The sequence below is a fragment of the Tinamus guttatus genome, unplaced genomic scaffold, assembly GCF_059628265.1.
Source record: "Tinamus guttatus ecotype Peru unplaced genomic scaffold, ASM5962826v1 Tinamus_guttatus_pri_ptg000211l, whole genome shotgun sequence".
NCBI lineage: Eukaryota > Metazoa > Chordata > Aves > Tinamiformes > Tinamidae > Tinamus > Tinamus guttatus.
Window position 1 is genome coordinate 7,690,628 of NW_028288745.1, and position 18,626 is coordinate 7,709,253.

At 38.8% G+C, this 18,626-nt stretch overlaps 1 protein-coding gene across 2 annotated transcripts in view; it reads left to right on the plus strand.

The window, feature by feature from the left end:
* Positions 1-1,154: 1,154 nt before the first annotated feature.
* PLPPR5 (phospholipid phosphatase related 5) overlaps positions 1,155-18,626 on the plus strand; it is a 38,641-nt gene continuing 21,169 nt past the window's right edge. The window contains exons 1-3 of one of the 2 annotated variants that reach the window (XM_088524499.1): positions 1,155-1,390; positions 3,182-3,211; positions 18,285-18,417. In XM_088524499.1, coding sequence (XP_088380625.1) covers positions 1,160-1,390; positions 3,182-3,211; positions 18,285-18,417 — 394 coding nt within the window. In that variant the 5' untranslated portion in view covers positions 1,155-1,159. The remainder of the gene's footprint in view (positions 1,391-3,181; positions 3,212-18,284; positions 18,418-18,626) is intronic. The other variant, XM_088524500.1, reaches the window with a different exon arrangement.

Genomic DNA, 18,626 nt, shown 5'->3' on the forward strand with positions numbered 1-18,626 from the left:
CTTCTGTCTTTGGATCCAGCCTTAAACCCTAACAGTGTGGCTATTTGTAGGCAACTGTAGGTGAGGATGAATTTTTTTTATGTAGACATTAATGGATGTTGGATGCTGAACTAAAGAAGAGGGAAGATAAACTTGATGCTAGGCTAAATTCACCACAAGGTGTCTCATGTGTCACTGCATATTGCTCGTCACGCATGGAGCTATGCAGCTCCGTGTGGTGGATGCCAAGGCTTGGGTTCCCCCCCGAGAGCGGGTTAAGAACACGTCAAATAGACTAGATATGAGTAAATACAGGGAGACTAACATTGCTGAGTGCGAGCAAAACTCTCCAGAAAGAGGAGGAAAACCAGCAGTTCAAACCAAAGTATGACAACTAGAGGAGTGACTGCATGTTGTAACAATAGGGTTTCAAATCTGGTTTGCAATTTTAAAAGCCATAAGTAGCAACTTAAGTGGAATCTGATGTACCCCTATAAAGCCTGTTGCCTTATGTATCGCGCGTTGGAGTGACAGCCTTTAGGTAACTTACCTCCTTGCGTGTTGGCTTTTGGAGCGCAGACAAGAACCCATATAGATATAAATCTGTACAAATATTTGGCACATTTGTTAGTGCCTAAGTTCATAAATATGTTTACATATCGATATGTAAAAGTTACATATAGATATATATATGTAACTTCATTGATATGCAGGACTTCTCTGAGCACTAGCGCAGGCTCTCTTCTTATTTTGGGAATGCAGTTTGGAGGGTGACAGTTTCATATCTAGCTCTGCATTTTGTTCATGGCTCTTACGTGAAAGCTGTAATCACTAATGGCCCTATTAGATACCCACACGCCCGAGCGAGTGTACTCGGTATCCGCGGGGAGCGCATGCGGGGGGCGGGCAGCGGCGGAGGAGGCAGGACTCGCTGCTCGGTGCGGGGGGTCCTGGCCGCCCCCTCTCCCGCCGCGGGACTTTCCCGTTCGCTTTGGCAGCCGGGGCCGAGCCCGCCCCGCCCCGCCCGGCCTGCGGGGCGGAGCCGCCCGCCCCGCCCGCGCGCCCGCTGCCCGAGCCGGCGGCCGCCGCGGAGCCGCTGCCGGAGCGGCGGCCCGGGCCCCGCGTGCCCCGGTGGCGCCGCCGCGCAGGGGGGCTGCCGTGGCCGCCTCGGCGCGCGCGCATGCGAGTGGCCACGCCGCTGAGCAGCATGCTTTACTTCCAGCTCGTCATCATGGCAGGGACCGTGATGCTCGCCTACTACTTCGAGTACACGGACACCTTCGCGGTCAACGTGCAGGGCTTCTTCTGCTACGAGGGTGCCTATCGCAAGCCCTACCCGGGCCCGGAGGAGCGCAGCGCCGTGCCGCCCGTGCTGCTCTACTCGCTCACCGCGGGCGTGCCCGTGCTCGTGGTAAGCGGGGCCACTTGTTGGGCCGCGGCGGGCCCGGCCGGAGTGGGGGCGGGCGGCGGGTGGGGGGACACGCCGTGCCCTGGCGCTGCGGGCTGCGCTGCGGGCCCCGGCCCCGGCCCCTGCCCGCCCCGCGCGCCTCAAGTTTATTTTTAGCATCCATTTATGTAACTGCCTGTCTCGAAATTGCCTGCTCAGTTCCACTGTGTTTGGTGAAAATACTGTATTTTCTGAAATGTTGCATTGGTTGCCGGGGGATGTGCTTGCTACTTGGGGAAAGCCTTGCTGTTTAGAGCTGTGTACTAAAATTTCACCTCATCCTAATTAGAATAAAATCCTCTGTTGCTTTATTTATTTTTTTTGAAAGTAACCTGATTTAAATGAAAGGATTAGAGAGCAATTCCACTTGGTTTAGTCGTCTCTATATGTCACAGTTACGGATGTGTGTGCAAACCTCTCTAATTCAATATGATCTTCCATCAATCAGGTTAAAATAAATGCAAGATTTATTTCATTGAATTTCTTTGTTTTTAGGAAAAAAAATCTGTGAAGGAAAAGCAATGAAACATCTGCTATTCAAGTTATTGAGTGTATTATTTGTAATATCAAATAACAAGGTCATTAGCATCACTTAATAATCCCTGACCGTATTGGGCTGAAAAACTAAGAGGGAACAAGAAGGGAGTGTTTTAAACATTAGGATGTATGTGAGCATACCAGGTTACACACACACACACACACACACATATAGAGGAGGTTACTTATAAAGAATTTTCTGTTAACCAGCTAGTAGTGTTACAAATAATTAAAAAAAAGTCTTTAAGAAGAGATAGTAATTAATAATTTCACAAATTCATTACTTTTCAGGAAATTATAAAAAGTGTAAGACTAGAGAGCTTCATTAAGTTGAAACTGGATAATCTAAGACAAAATTCTCTTGTGTGCTGTAGTTCCACGAGGCTCTGATGGTATCCAGCAAAAAACCTCATGGTCAGACTCAGTGTTTAAGACATTGTGCTGTACTGAGATAATTAGAGTAGATTTGAAGCGGATTTCCAGGGATTGAACTCCATACTTTGTCAAAACACATTGTATAGCCTTTCAGTTTGCTTTTTCTCTTTATTTTAACATCATATGTTATCTAAGACCTCAAAAGCCGCCTTTTTTTTTTTTTTTGGTTTTCGCTTCTTTATGTCTTGTTTGTTTTGTTTTTAATTAAATTTATTTTGCTTGACTCAGGAAGTTATAAAGATGAAGGTACAGTCTGCATAACGATCATCGTCACTTTTTCTAATGTACGTCAACAAAATGGATTGGTAGTTTCCATTCATTTCCAGGGTGCTGGATTCCTACATCACAGACATCACCAACGCATTCTGGGTTGTCAGTGTTGTATTTAGCCCAAGAAAGCAGCTAATGATGGAATTTGACGAGTATTGAACTCTCCCAATCACCAGTCTCTCAGGAAAATGAGGTGCATTGGTTGGTTAGGGCACTGCAGTTTTTTGTGGGGGATTAAATGGAAGGCTTCAGTGCCTGGGAATCTCAGTCTAGTGAGTTCAACAGCACTGGATTCAACTAATAGTTAGCATTATTAAATACAGGCAACGTTTTTCAGGCTTTAGACAGAATCCGGTTCTGATTTTCCTTGGGCAATCCCTGAACTTAATGTTTATAGCAGGTATTTTGCCCAGTTAAGCATAATATGGAAGGTGACTTTGCTTGATTCTTTTCAGTGAGAGAAGCAGTAAAGGTAATATTTTCTTAATCAAAGCTTTTGTATGCTTTGAACAGGAGTGTAACTCCATTCCCAAGATTTCACAGGTATGAATTTGGGTCTGTTCTTTTATTTCTGCTGTCCTATTTTGTCTATGAAGTTTTGAATATACTCTGTGTAATCTTTGTGTTTTCTGTAAGTGAAGTATAAAGATGATTTGTGTAATACAGTTCTATTAGTATAAAGGTGCCAACGTAGACCTATGGAAAAAATAGATTTCAATGAAGGAAAATACTCATCTTTTTCATAATCTCTATTGTCAGAGAAAGTAGTTTATTAAATACTGTGAATACCAAATACTTTCCCCCCATTTTTCCTCTTCTCTTTTTTTTCATAGTATTATATTAGTCTAAAGTTTCCAACCAGCTGCACTGTTTTGTACAATACCTTTGTTTGTTTGTTTGTTTTACTTTCTTTTAGCTTGGCAGGTGAGGTTAATTTTTTTAATAGAGTTTTGAGATGGAACATTAGATAATCTTTTTTTCCTGGAGTTCACGATAGCTATTTTCTGGAGGCATGGGTCTTGCTGTATTAGCCATACTCTGTTTTAAGATGATCCAGATTTTCTTGATATAACTCAGGGAAGGGCACCATTGCATTCAATTTTAGTGAAGTTGCTTTAAAATGAGAGAATAAATGGATTTTCCCAGTGACTTTTCTTTTCCTGCATGCCTGATACTCACAGGCTGAGAAAGGGGAGCATGTGGTAAGTGATGGGTGTCTCACTGGTCGCGGCTGTTGCCGCCTCTGCCATCCAGAGCTCCTGTGTCTCATTGGAGCTCGATGGCAGAGCCAGGCCGTGCGCCAGGGCTGAGTGTCTGAAATGCGCCTATGCCAAAAGTTAAGTGATGAACTGGGTCAGTTGAGATCTGTTATGTCTTTACTTTGATATTCTTTCCCTGACTAATTTGTAGGGGTCCCGTGTGTGTGTGTGTTGTTTTCAGGCTTTGAAAAAGGCTGAAAAAAATCTCCATGTCAGTACGCTGTTATATGATTATTTGTAAAGATCTCTGAAGACATGCATTTTGGCATGGGTAATGTAATGTCTTGAGTGAGTAGATGTATTTGCATCAGGAGTGTTAGGCAGACTTTTGCTTTGCAAAATGCAGATGAGATTGAAATTGCAATCAGAAGAATGTAAAGGCTTAAGCAGGCAATTCTGGGCTGAAAAAATGAGCCTCCCCCAGCTGGAGTAGTCTCAGTGCGCTTGGTTCTTCGCTTTGGGGAATCGGGACATGCAGTGTGCTCCCTTACTTCTACTGGCTGGAGCGGTAGTATCCAGAATGCCCTGTGAATGGAGGAGTTCTGGATACCTTTCTTTAATCTTTAAGTCAGTTGTGAAGGTGATAGGAATATGCTATTGATTTGAGTCTATTCAAATTTATGAAAAGAAGCATAAAAGTGATGGTTTCGAGCATAGTGCTATTTAAACCATTTCCCAAAGTGCCAGTTTTTGCTCGATGGGCTGGTTGCTTTTTTAGACTTGTTATGACAGATGTAGCTCGGGAAATATACGTCAATCTAATCCTTCAGCTTCCAGTGGCAGTGATTTGTAGAACTGTGAGGCTGGTTTCTTGTGTCTTCAGAATACATCAAATGATTCATTCTGCATTATTTCTTTCTGGTAGATCTTAATAATATTTTACAGAGAACGAAATTATTAACTGAGCTAAAAGGTCATTTTAATGAGTCTGCACACAAACACAGATTGCCTAAAAGTGACAAAACTGTATAAGTAAATATTCTGGGTAAAACTCAATGATTATTGGACATTTGATGCACAGTAATTGCTCTATAAACCTAGGAGGAGATAATGACATTTTCATTAAGAAATATGAACTGTTTTATTATGCTAATTTTGTTTGTTTTTACTTCAAAGTAACAAGCACATGATTACAGTACTTATTCATAGAATATATACTATTCTGTTTGCCTAGGCAAATTCCTAGCATAGTTGTATTTCTCTGTAAACCAATTAAAGACTAATTCATGTTTTAGCATAATCCTGTTAATGTCATAACTGAAAAAAAAGATATCTTTCAGACATCGTGTATTGTATTGTATTTATTTATTTAGTAGTCTGGATGAGGTTTCATTGGCATGTCCCAAACCAGGAAAGAGTGTAAAAATTCTGCCTTCAGCTTAGTTTTACTTAATCGCTTTCTCCTTACTGATCTTTTGAGGAAGGAATTTTGGAATCTGTCAAAAAAGTTGTAAAGTGGGAAATGTAATTTTTTTTTTCATGAATTTGCCAAAACCTTGTGCTTTAGGAGGAACTGAGATCAGTCTGTGAATAACGAGAGAGGAAAGTTCCCTTCGGAAGAACTGGCACAGATTTCTTAAGTCTTTCCGTCTTCTATGTCTTTGCTCCTCTCTTTGTAGTCTCAGGCCTGCGTGCTTTAGACCGCAGAATGTGCAAAGATTCAAAGCAAACACACCGTTTTTTGAAGCTGGTAGTCGCTATTTTCCTTCTGACACCTATGAGTCTGTGTATTGTTGCATCAGGCCTGACCTGATTTCAGATCAGACTGATTTTCAAACTGTTCTTGTCAGAGTAGCTTTTAGTTTACCTGGAGCTCACTTGGAAACCGTTTTACTCTGGTATAACGTGGTGTTGTGCATGAGGTGCTGGAGTGCCATCCATTTGTAATACAAGAAAATATTCTCTATCAGCTATTTGTTAGCATTTAAGGAAGAAACAGCTTAAAACTCCGTCTCTGAAAAAGATCTATTTTTGGAACTGTCCTTTGTGGATGTACTGTGCCAGAAATCAGCTCTTTTGTTATTTTTTTTAGCTGCAGTATTTGAACATCTCCAATACTGTCTTGGAAATAATAAAGGTAACAGAAGATTAGAATTATCCATTCAGCCCCATGCAAACGGGGTAGACCAAATCTTGTTTCTGAAATCAAGCAAAAATGGTTTTACTTGCCTGAGGATCAGTCTTTTTCTTCTTGACATATGACCTATTTCAGTAGTCCTGGAATATTTTTGATTAGCTAAAGCTTACTTGTAAGTGTCCTTTTTTTGTTCGCATATTTGACAGCTGTTAAGTCTTTCCATGAAGATGCAATTGCCAGAACACTTGGTTTATTCTGTGATCATATTGTTTCTGAAGGGCCCTTTCATTTTCAGTTTTTATAGTTCTTTCACTCTGTGTGCCCAGATGCACAGTTTTCTCTATCAGTTTTTTTTTTTCCCTTTCTTAAAATCCTGGGGAGGTAGAGGGCATGTAAAAAAATTGACATGTAAAACTAGCTGAGTTTGTTTGTTTGTTTTGCTTTTTAATGTGTAATTGTGGGGGCTTCAGAAAGGCCCCTTTTCTAGTTGGAGAGATGTTACCACTAGCTGTTAGGCTAAGGGACAGTTTTTGTCATGTTTTCTTTTGTTAAGGGATAATTGTATTGCACTGCAATTCTCTGCAATTCTTCAGTTTTACTTAAGAACAAAACATAAATCTCACTGCTAAGGTCTGTAGTAGCCCTGCGTACCAGATGTCAGTATTGGCCTGTTAGGACACAAACCAAGGCAAATACATGGTTTAATAATCTGATGCTGTTTTTATCCCGGCATAAAACCACTAATCCTGCAGAGCTGTAACCAGGAGAAAGAATAAAGATTCAGAACCATTTTAGTGGGTTTCCTTGGAATCCTTTTTTGGTGTCTATTCTCCCTCCTGTTATGCTGTGATAATTAACATTAACAAAAAGTGCTTGTAAAAGCCGGATTGTTACTACCAATTAAATTTAGATTTTCCACTGTGCTTGCTGTATGTTCTACTCAAAAAAAAAAAAAAAAAAAAAAAAAAAAAAAAAAAAAAACTCAGGACCATATGGTTCCTTGCTTGATGGTCTATGTGGATATAAAGGGACTAGCAGATGTGAGCAAGGTGGACAGGATTCCGTTTGCAGCAGCTGACTGTCTGCTTGCCCTACAAATGAAGCGCTTATGTTTAAGTGAGAGATTGTTAATCCAGCCGATCCTGCACCATATGATTAGGGAATTTGACTTCATTGTTTGTAATCTAAAATAGTAAGCTTGAAGTAATAATCTGTCTAGGCGACACAGTTCTTGCTCGTACATCATACAGGATTGAGATGATGGGTGTTCAGATGTCGCGTAATAAATAATGGCAAAAATAGAAATGTAAGTAGTTTTAGCTGAGTTTTCAGCCTTAAAAGTAGTGTGATGTTTAAAAACCTTTGCAATGCTCTTACTGCTTCTCTCACATACATTGATGGGGGTAGCATCCCAGTTTTCATTCTAAATGGTTCTTAGTTAGCTAAGGAGTAATATTTCATAGGTTACAAATAAAAAGCCTGACTGAGATGGAAATACCACAACTCCAGTACTGAAACTGCAGTATGCAGAATATCCTCTGTGAATATTCTTGTCCCTAATATTCACATAGAATCCAGTATTGCAGCATTGGAGAGGGAATGGGAAGATTAAAGTCAGAGCCCTTTCTATCTCTGGTCTGCAGTTTAGCTTTGTTTGGGTCTCCTCACCTCAGCTGCACTAGGGAACACAATGTAAAACCTACAGTAGAAAAATTATCTGCTATATTAGGATTACTAATCTACTATCAATCTAATAACTTGTTCAGTACCTCTGCAAAATTAATTCTTGATCCTGGATACTATGTATCTATAAAACTATGTTTATACTGGGCACAAAATTAGTTGACTGTGAATACCATTTCTACTTACTGTTTTGGACAACATCCCCTCTGATTTTGTATGTGTTGTATTAATGCATCATAATTACACATTGTATATTTACTATGCATTATAGCTATACAGTTTAATTAATGTACATATTATATGTGTTATAATGAATGTGCAATTTTCTTCTTTATGGATTGTATTTTTCCTTTTATCGAGTTCTGTAGATATTACTTCTTACCTCTCACCCATGTAAGGTTAAGGATTATGAATGAAAACATTAGTTCCTAAACTATTAGAGTTTTTGTAAAGAGCCACCAAGAGCAGAAGTAAGCCCACCAGTATCCTACTGTTCTGATATATATATTTTTTTCTACATAATGTTTTGAAACACTCTTAAGGTGTTTTAGACTGGTAGGTTTCATGCTGTCTCTAGAAGGGAACTGAGTCATATATTTTGTCTGTCAATTTCCAAATAAGAGGGTTTTTTGTTTGTTTGTTTTTTTCCTTGGTCAATTTGTAATTATTCTCTTTTTAAACCAAGAATTGAATATTAGGCTCGATAACTGGAACTCATCTTCCATATGCAGTTATTCTGAGTAGTAATGGAGTGACCTGTCCATAGTAATTTAGGGCATTCAGACATGCCAATTAATTCTGCTTAAAGGTGTGTTAACCATGGGCCGGGCAAGCTGCAGTGCCCGACCCTGTGTCAACTTCTTGCAGCATGTAGAAAGTGCAAGGTGAACTATAGCAGCTTAACCTCCTGTCACTGTGACTTAGGCTGAAACCTGTTACTTTCCTGAGTTTTATGGAGTTGAGTGCATAGTCTATCCATCACACTAGGTTTGCTGAGAAATGGCAATTGGGTGAAAGCTTGAGATGAACAACATAGCGCACAGGCAAGCGTAGGTGAACTGTGGTGAGGACAGCCTGGCAGTCCCCAGGGCCCCGTTTGCCACGTGGCTGAGATCAGCGCTTCACTTACTCATGAGGACCCTTTCCAGAGTGTTCAGCAAAGGTGCCGGAAGGCAAAGTGACAGCAGACTTGGGCAGCCGACAGCCGGCTTGTACGGAGCCCATGTGAGAGCTCCGTCGGCCTGTGCTTTGGTAAAGGGATCTGGCCCCTCACGCAGGATGGAGGTCCAGTCTCCACTTCCTAGCTGTCGAGAGGTAATAAAGAAATCGGCTTCTTTGTAAAGCACGTTGAAATCTATGCATGGAAAGAATGATCTGAGAGTTAGGTATGTATTAATTAATCCTCATGATGTTGGCGGGATTTGATCACATATTTCGGTGTTCCTTGTAGTAGCAGCACTTTCCCAAGGAGCAATACATATGAATTAATATGTTGTGATAGAATCATATTATGAAGCCATATTAATTTTCAGACTCAATATTGTAGTTTTATTCAGTATCCTTTTGTTTATTATTTGACTTTACTTATTACCTCATTAGATCCACTACAGAAGAAATGATAAAACAGAGACTATTTCTAAATACACGTGTGTATATATATGTGAGTGTGTATGCACAACATGCAGCCAGAAAATAGTCACTCTCAGATGTTTGTTTTGTGCCAAAGCTTAGTTCATATTGATGTTTAACCTTGGATGCAGAAAGACAAAGAAGTAATGACTAAAAGAATTAGCTCAGTACACTAGACTACCTACAAAGATTATCTTATCATTCAGTGTGTGAAAGCACCTTTCAATACAGCATACTCTGAAGTTCTCTTTGAAGTAAGAACTTAAGTTGTTCAAATACTGGAAGAATAGGTCCAATACAGATTAAAATCACAATATGTGTGCAGAAGTTTTCGTAACAATTACATATTTTATCTAATACCCTTTTACAGTCTTCACAGAGAAGACCAAATGCAAGCTCATATAAAGTCTGCCTTGAAGATGATATCAAAACGTAACAAAATCTAACATTCTTAATAGATCAATTTGTGTCTTCATTAAAATACCTCTCTCCGCTAGTTGAGTTTTTCTGGAGATCTTTGATAAAGCCAACAACGTCTTCTTACTATTCCTTTACACCTATTTACAAAGGAGGCAATCTGTGTTAATGTAAACTAGGGTGCCTGGAAGGAGGTATAGGCACATATTGAGGAAAAGTAGTTAGGCTTATTTGGCCTATGAGTTTACAATTAGATTTCAGAGTACTGTTGCGTGCTTAAAAGAGCTGTTTTTCTGCTCTGCTGTCTTCACAGCAAAGTATACAATCTCCCCTCTGTCTCATAGGCATTTCCTGTCCTAGGAATTTTTTGCTGAAATTTCCCACTCTTTCTGCTGCCCGCACAGCTCATTGGCTGCTGCTGAACGAGGGCGCGTGGGACTTCCTCTTGATTCAAGCCCTGCATTGTGTAAATTCCGAAACAGGGTCAGACAACATAGTGCTGCCAGCTGCACATCTGCAGCCATCTGGATTTGTAGCAGGAGCACGAAAATGGGCATTGCGTAGCAGAACTGAAAGAGTGGCAAAAGTGGTGCAAATCATATTTGCAAAGAAAAGTAAATTCTCCACATTTGTTCTACAATATATAGTTCAATCATTATTGAACTGTTCTTTTTAATTATGCATCCACAAAGTAAAGACAAATGTGACAGGCTCAGGCTATGTGCTGTTCTGTAGAAAAATTCACTGCGTACTTGACTGCCACTACATTGTTACAAGAAGAGATAAGAAATCATTAAAAACTCTGATATTCATATTATAAACAGTCCTCTGCTCCCATTTTTGTGTGTTCCTTAAAATTATGATTCTAGTAAACATCTCTTCACAATATTCATTTATTATAACATTCTCAATGAGAAATGCACACCATCAGTTACAGTTTTAAAAACAGAGGAGAGAAGTGTAGATGAGTGGTTGTGGTCCATGCTTTGTCAGTGCATATTACTTATTGTTTTGGGGATGTCTGGCTGAGAGACTTCTGATTTTCTTCATGAAACTTTTTTAATGGTCTGCATGTCTTGGGACCATTTTTGGAATAACGGCACAGCTCTGTTTGAAGGCAGTAGAGCTCCAGAAATTATCTTTGCTAGAGCCACAATTTAATTCATTTTGACTGTTCGTCACTGAAGTGTCAATAAAAGTTCCAGTCCCTGCTTTTCTCTCAAAGCTTTTGTTTGTGTTTGTTTCCAGGCTTCCTCATATATTAGAAATGTGTATGAACACTGGGGTTTGTTGCTTTGAGTTTTACAGTAATGGTTTCCTTCAGTACTCTTAGTGGTTTTATGCTGAATGTAGCTAATGCACAGAAGAGTAAATATGCCCAAGTAAATAGGCATGGGCCAGCTCAGAAAAAAAGTCATAGTTCTAGAGCAAATGATTTCTATACACTGACTTTTAAAGGTGTCCTTAAGTCACTTTTAATCCCACCTTGAATCCTTTGCATTAATTACTGGCAATACGGAATGTGCTATCTACGAAGAATGACTTTAAGGTAATATACTCAAGGGTGGGCTTTATAATTTGGAGTCTTCTTTCTGATTTATTTAACCTGTTAAACTGACAGCCAAGAGAGTTCGTAGTAGTCCCCTGAAAGTTGCCCTGGTTTCCTGCTTTTATTCTATCATTTTTCATGGAGATAATTTAGAGCTAGCAGACATCTCCTCACTTTGTCTGGAATATTGCTGTTGATGCAGAACGCTGTGGTTTTAAACAACCAGATGCTTTATTAAGATGCTTTTAAAAGAAGGAACTTTTATGTAGAGGCCGTTATAGCTAGAGTGAAGCTAGTTAGGTACCTCTAAGGAAAGCTCTTTTACTGTAAAGGTACAAAATTTTAATACAATAGTGTGGAGGGCTGTTTTATTGAGCCACCTACTTAAACGTTTTATCTTTATAGATCAAACAGTGCTTGACAGTCGCACACTGTCAGTGTGCTTACAATGATACAATATTTGGTCGTTGAGTTTCAGCTGTTTGATGACTGTTCTTTCAATGGAAATCAGTTTCCTTGAACTAATCTGAAGAATAATGTGTTCACAAAATGTAGCTGGCCTTGAACGGAAGTGAGTTAGAAGCAAGACAGTGTGAAAAACTGGGAATTCAGATATTCTGTTTTCTGAGCCTCTAAGAACAGCTGGTTCTGGACATACACTGACTGTATCACTATTTGTGATCAGGATCTTTGAGATGCCTATTATGTGACTAGTTTTTGTTCAAACACTGATGAATGATGCAGATGTTGAATTTTGCGATTGAATTTTCATCCTGAGTAAGGAAGTGTAGTTGTACAGATCACTTAGGGTTTAAAGCATAAAATAGTAAAGTAAATAACACCCATTCATAATGATTCTTGGTATGGTATCCTAAGCATTGGTCTTGAGCTCATTCTGGAATAATGATTTGGTGCTCAGGAAATTCATCTTCATCAGCACACAGAACAAAATGTGTCTGAGACAGGTTTTACATGCACTAGCAATAGCTCATCTGAAAAAAAGGCTTTTAGACACTTTGTTTAAAAATATTTCACTTTTGTATATCATATGATCAAGTATTAAAATAATTTAGTGCCTGAGACTGAGTGACAAAGTTGCTCAATTCTCTGTGGTGTTGTACTCACAAGGGTCCATTAGAGCTCTCTACTTGTGTTTGCTTAATAAGCTCTTCTCAGTAATTTGTATCAAATGATCAACTTTTTGCCTTTACTACCTAATGACTATGCGTGCAGGGTATCGTAAGGACCAGTAAAGCATATTTATCCCCATCAGAAGTATCATTAGTGTTTAATGGCATATACATACATTGTGTGTGATAAAGAAATCATTAATGCAGATAATGTTTGACTATTACGAATAAATTGTTATAGCAAAAATTCCCTTTTCAAAATGTCCATGACCAAATAAATACTAAGAACTATATTAAAATGTTGATTATTTTTTCAAAAAAAGGAGAAAAGTATATTTGGAATATTGTTCTATTTCTTCATGCTGAAGACGGTATTTTGTATTTAATGAATTGTAGGTGGATTTTTTTTTTCCTCCTTTTTTTGACTCTTTCCTTTTTTGTCTCCTTCCCCCTTCCTTCCCCCACCTCGCTTGCTTCTTTCCCTCAAAACTTTGGTCAGTGTACTACAGACAATGTGCTTGTGTGGAAATTAAACTGACAGCAAATGCCCTGGCTAAGCAAGCAAGAAAAAATGAGTACAAGAAAAACACAAAGAAAATGGCCTCAAGGGAAAGCTCTGCATAATGAACTTGAAACTGCTACTGCTGGATATACCCTTTCTGCCTCTCCTGCCAGAGCTGTCACCTCATGCAGCAATTTTAGTTTAAATGAGACAGTGGAGCTTGTCTGCAGCATTGCTAAGGTCCGAGTTTGATGCTACTAGATTTTCTATCCTCTGAAGATCACTGTGCTCTATGGTATATTGATGAGATTTTTAAAGAGGAAATAGGCCAGGAATAGCCCATAGTCTTGCCTTCTGCTAAAGAGAAAAGATAAAGGCGTAAAGGATGAAAAAAACCAAAGCATCTTGAAGCCATGTCTTTGAAAGAAATCTACTTCACTATTTAAAGTGAGAAACTTGTAATGGAAACCTGTGTGTGTGGAGGGGGGAATGTCACATAAGACTCAAAACTGTTTGTATGCCTCTTATAGGAGTCTCTGCAAAAATATTTTGGGTTAGATTGTCAGCTTCCTTTTCTGCCTCATAAGGAAGTATGAACAAGTTAATTCCAGAGGAAAAAGAAGAGCTGCAAACTGAGAGAGGGACATTTATCCTCTAAAAGGACAATCCCTTGTCATGTCATTTCTTGGGGGTGGTCTCACTGAAGTGTTGTTTAGCACTTGAGTTGGAGAGCAATGCAGTGAATGAAAAATGGAGATGAGAAATTGCAGTGCATAGTATTGCCAACATTTTAGCATGAAAATTCAGCAATCTTTCTAATGCAGTAACTGCTTTTTGACACTGCTCATCTATCTGTGCAGTTGCTGTAGTTACAGCATAACCCTGAGAAATGGTGGAGTGGTAATCGTGTATCCCACCGCATATCCTGGCCTCATTGAAATACTCCATGGAAGTTTGCATACCCTAACGTAAAAGCCAACAGGGAAGAACTATGAATTTATACACAAAAATTTTTCACCTAATCCAAAGTAGAGATTATTAACGTAATATTCAGGATTTTATTGCTTTGTGTTTAAATGTATTAGCACACCCCCAGAAATCTTATCCTTGAAATGAATGTTTAATCCTAACCTGTGTACTGTTTTTTTGTTTTTGTTTCTTTTTATAGCAAGTTATGTCATCTATTAGAGGTAGTCCATAAAATAAACTTCATCAGTATTTTAGAGGTGCTGATCTAAAGTCATTCATTTATATAGGTGCTGGTTCCTGTAAACCATATGTGACACTAGAGAAAGTTTATGGAGTCAGTATAGTGGAAAATCAACAAGGTCAGAGCTGCTCTAGCTCTGATATTTTGAACAAGTGAGGTCTGACATTTCAAGTTGAAAAAGATCTCAGAATTTAGAACCAAATTAGGAGTATACTGGATAATGATTTTAGAAAGGACAGATTAACTGAGATTTCTAAATTAACTTGCAATGCTAAAATTAGAGATGATTTACCTGGATTTAGAAAGATGACTAATGTAGAAAAAATCTGAAATAATTTGGGAAGAGGGAATGAACACAAGGAATGTGTAATGTCAGTATTCTCTGCAATAGACAAGCAAAGAGGACTACTACTGTCTGCTTAGTAAATCTATTCCTAATACAAAACTAGCATAAAAATAAATCAGCTAGTAAGTTAAGCAGGAGCCGGGAGGTGAAACTAGATCTCACCCCTCCCAGACTGGATACCTGCCTGTTGTATGGGCTGACACATTGCAGAAAGGGAATGATTGCCATGGAGATGGTTGCGTGAACTTTTTCTGTGATTTATAGTTTGCATTACCTCTCTGCTTCATTTTATTTTCTCTACTTCCATAAAAAGAAAGGGTAATTTAAATGCTATTTATGAAGCATATATTATTACATATGGTACCTTTATATGGGGCAATTTGTATTGTTTCTGCTATTTACACTGCGAACACAGACAGATGGTGAATAAGGGCTGCCTTTACGGTTACGAAGCAAAATGGTAACATGGGCATTGCCTGTCACATTCTAGGCTGATGTCCATAGGACAGTCATTCTTGTTCCTTGCTGTAATGGTTATATACATTGCACTTACATCTAAAGACTGTGAAAATTGTTAAATTTGTGTTCTTTAGTATGCTTAAAAGCCTACACTCTGTGCATTACTAAATGCACAGAAAAATTATTTTTTCTTTTCCTTGTACTTCTCATATCCTAGTTCTATGTTGAAAGGGTTTGTTAGCCTTTGGGGAGGATGTTCTCTGCCTTTAACAACTCTTAAAATATCTATGAGCTAGGAATTTTAATATATGTTATTCTCCAGGAGATCTGTGCAGTGATCTAAGGTAGTATGGACCTGTTAGAATAAGCTAACACTTCTAGCAACTTCAGTTATTCTTCATAGTAAAGTACATTTCTGAACATGAACTTCTGTAGCTTTGGCCCAACGGTCTGTTTTCAGAGCTTTTGGATTTTGCCTTGGTATCCTTCATTCTTAGTTTTTGCGTATTAGACAAGCTTTTTGCCCTGAGATAATCCAAGAAGTGCACAAATAATCCTATTGCATTAAATGTCATTTGATGACTTGCCTGTGCTCTGCAAGGTGTAATGACAGTCCTTGTGCTAGAAGGAGTATAGAAATTCATGCCTCCTGGAATACACCAGGCATGTGAACCAGGGCCAAGAGCAGGAGGGTGGTTGCCATGTCTCTCTTCTACACTGAGCTGCCCGTGGTGCTGGAGAGAGGAAAGGGAAGTATTTGCTTGCTCAGGGAAACAGTCTCTTTTGGAATCCTAAGACTGAGAAGCAAAAATTTCCTTCTTTTTTTTTGAAGCATCAATAGGATGATTATTGAGATGATATGTTCTTGTACAGAAGGATGGAGGAGGGGAGAACAGCTTATCTTAGCTGCCTGTACATAAAAATACAGAATCTGTTTTTATTGCCAGCTTTCAGCGGGATTCTGTTAAAGGAGAGCGCAGAAGCAAAGCAGTGGCTGCCTGCTATGCATGGTGGTTGTCCCACTCATGCTGCTGCTGAGGGTGCAGCACTAGATCTCCTGTACCAAACGTGTTTTGTTTAGCAGAGTTCTGCATTGTTCTGACCACTGCACCTGCATAGCTGCAATCAAAGTATTTTGGGTCTGGTAAGAGCTTGAATCCTGTTCCTTGCTTGTCCTCAAGCAACAGCTTTTCTTCATTCAGGTCTCCACTGGAGATGGGAAATTCAGCAAGGAAAAATTGTTGCCAGCAGCAAGAACCCACATAATTGATGATGAAGATGAGGTGGTTAAAGAGAAGATCTGCTGTCCTAACAAATTGAAACAAATAGTTCTCCCATTTGCTAACTCCAGTTTCACTACCATCCAAAAGGAATCTGCAAATGATCAGCATACTCGCACGCTCCACTTGAAGCTGCAGAGCTCAGTTTGCAGGGACGTATTCTGTTTGTATTCCCGGAGGGGTTAAGCACTGTATCCCATACATGCTTCCCTTGCGCTATCTGCTCTATCTTACAGTTTGGACATTTGCAATAATTTTACTTAAATCTCTTAGGTTTGGCAACAAAACAGTTAAAAGCAGAATCTGACTATGTTCAAATTGCCTAGTCCTAGACATTTCGTTATGCCAAAGGAAGGAGTTACTATGACTCACAGTAAAAATCTTAAAGTGTTTCAGCTCTCACCTTTATGAATCATATTGGAGACTGTTGTGTGTGATTTTTTTTTTTCCTTTTTTCTGTCACGAGAACTGTAGGAGTCATTGCACTGAGTTCTCCTTATCATTCTCATGAATTTGATGAATTTGCATTCAAGTTTGTGTTACATTTTATATGTGTACTGATCATTTGTTAATTATAGATGAAGGAGTTGTGCTTCACGATGCCAGAAATTTGCTTTACATCAAAGTAGAAAGAGAAGAGACTTGTTAGCTCAGGTACTGAAATGTCTGTTTCACCTAGGAGAGCCGCTAGGGCCTGGTCCAAAGCTAGTTTAAAGTCGCAGGTGATCACTTCTGTGACAAACAGAATTTTTCTCATTACACGCTTGCCACCTCTGAGGCATTTTTGTTATTTGTTTCATATTACTTATGGAAAGCCCTTTCTTCTGCGTGTGTCACAGTTTAGCTCAAAATGTAGATATGAGAATAATGAAGTTGTTCAGTGCATTCTTCCTGGTGACAAAGAAAGTTTATTTATGCTCTAAAGTTGCCTTTAAGTGGATTTTTACAAACAGTGTACATACAGTTGTTCAGATTTATTGTGCTTTATGAAAAGGTTTATAATATCCTGTTAGGACTGAAATCTAGAAGAACTTAGGCAACAAATCAGATTTGACAGGATTTTTTATTGCATTAGAATATAATATTAAGACTAATTTACTGATATTCTTTCCTGTATGATGTGCCTGTGAATAAGTATTGCTACTCTTCAAATAGGAGAACGGAAGAACCTTGCCATCAGTCCCACAAGGATTCAAAGTTTGACCCTTCTGCTCTGCTCTTTCTGATTTTACCTATTATACTTGCAGTAAAGTTGCAGGTTTAGATAGGTTCACACTTAATTTGTCCTTGGCTATTAAAGATCAATGCCATAATTGTCACAAGTAAATTAAGGACAGCATTTAGCCATACAGAAAAATACACACCTCTTTTACATTCAAAATCTATAATTATTTTATTTTTGTATTTTTGGATGTTTTCATTTTTCAGTAACTGAAAACAGCACATCTATAAAAATGAAACCTATATTTATTTTGGTGTAATTAAAGCCATCTTTAATGTCAAAATATCAGAAGTGACATTTTGCTCAAGCATGAGAAACAAAGCTAAAACCAGAGTTGATAAACTTGGGTGACAATATTTGAATCAAACCCTGTTAAGTATCTACCAGCAAACCAATCCTTTGATATGAGCAGGAGCTCTGCTGAAAATACTTCCTCTGTGCCCCTAAATTTCGAGCCCATCCCTGCCAGTTGTTGAATGTCTGTGGAAAGCCACGTGGGAGCTGAAAGATGTTCAGCACCTTGCAGGTCTGGGCCTATAATTTTGGGGCTTTGGTCCCCATCCTGTGTATTATGTAATTTGTTGTTCTTGAGCAATAAATTGCATACTTCTCCCCTCATCCTGAAAACTATGTTATTTTATAATTATTGCAGGTCTCAGATATAGAAATTTGTTCTTTTAATGCAAACAATATAGAAACAAATGTCAAAACATATTTCCTTCATAAGAAGATTAAAATACAGGTCTTGGTTCACTTTTGATGGCTTTTGTGTTAGTTTCATCTCCTTAAGACAAGATATATTTTACTTAGAGTAATCTGATGACCCATTTCTTTCTTGTTTTCTTTCCATAAGATTATCGTTGGAGAAACTGCAGTGTTTTGTCTACAGCTGGCTACAAAGGACTTTGAAAACCAAGAAAAAACAATATTAACTGGAGACTGTTGTTATATAAATCCACTAGTTCGCAGAACCATCAGATTTCTTGGTATGAGAAAGTTAATGCTTCCATTTTTTTGTACAATATGAGTGGTCAATTCTGTGTAAGTTAAGTTTCAGATGACTATACAGCATTTCATGTGTACTCCTTACTCAGATGCCATGATTTCTTTCCTTTTGGCTAGCAAATTAAGCTTCTGGGAAGTTTGGATAAAAAAATAAGTTGCAGAAACAGCTGTAACATTTCCCCACAAAGGG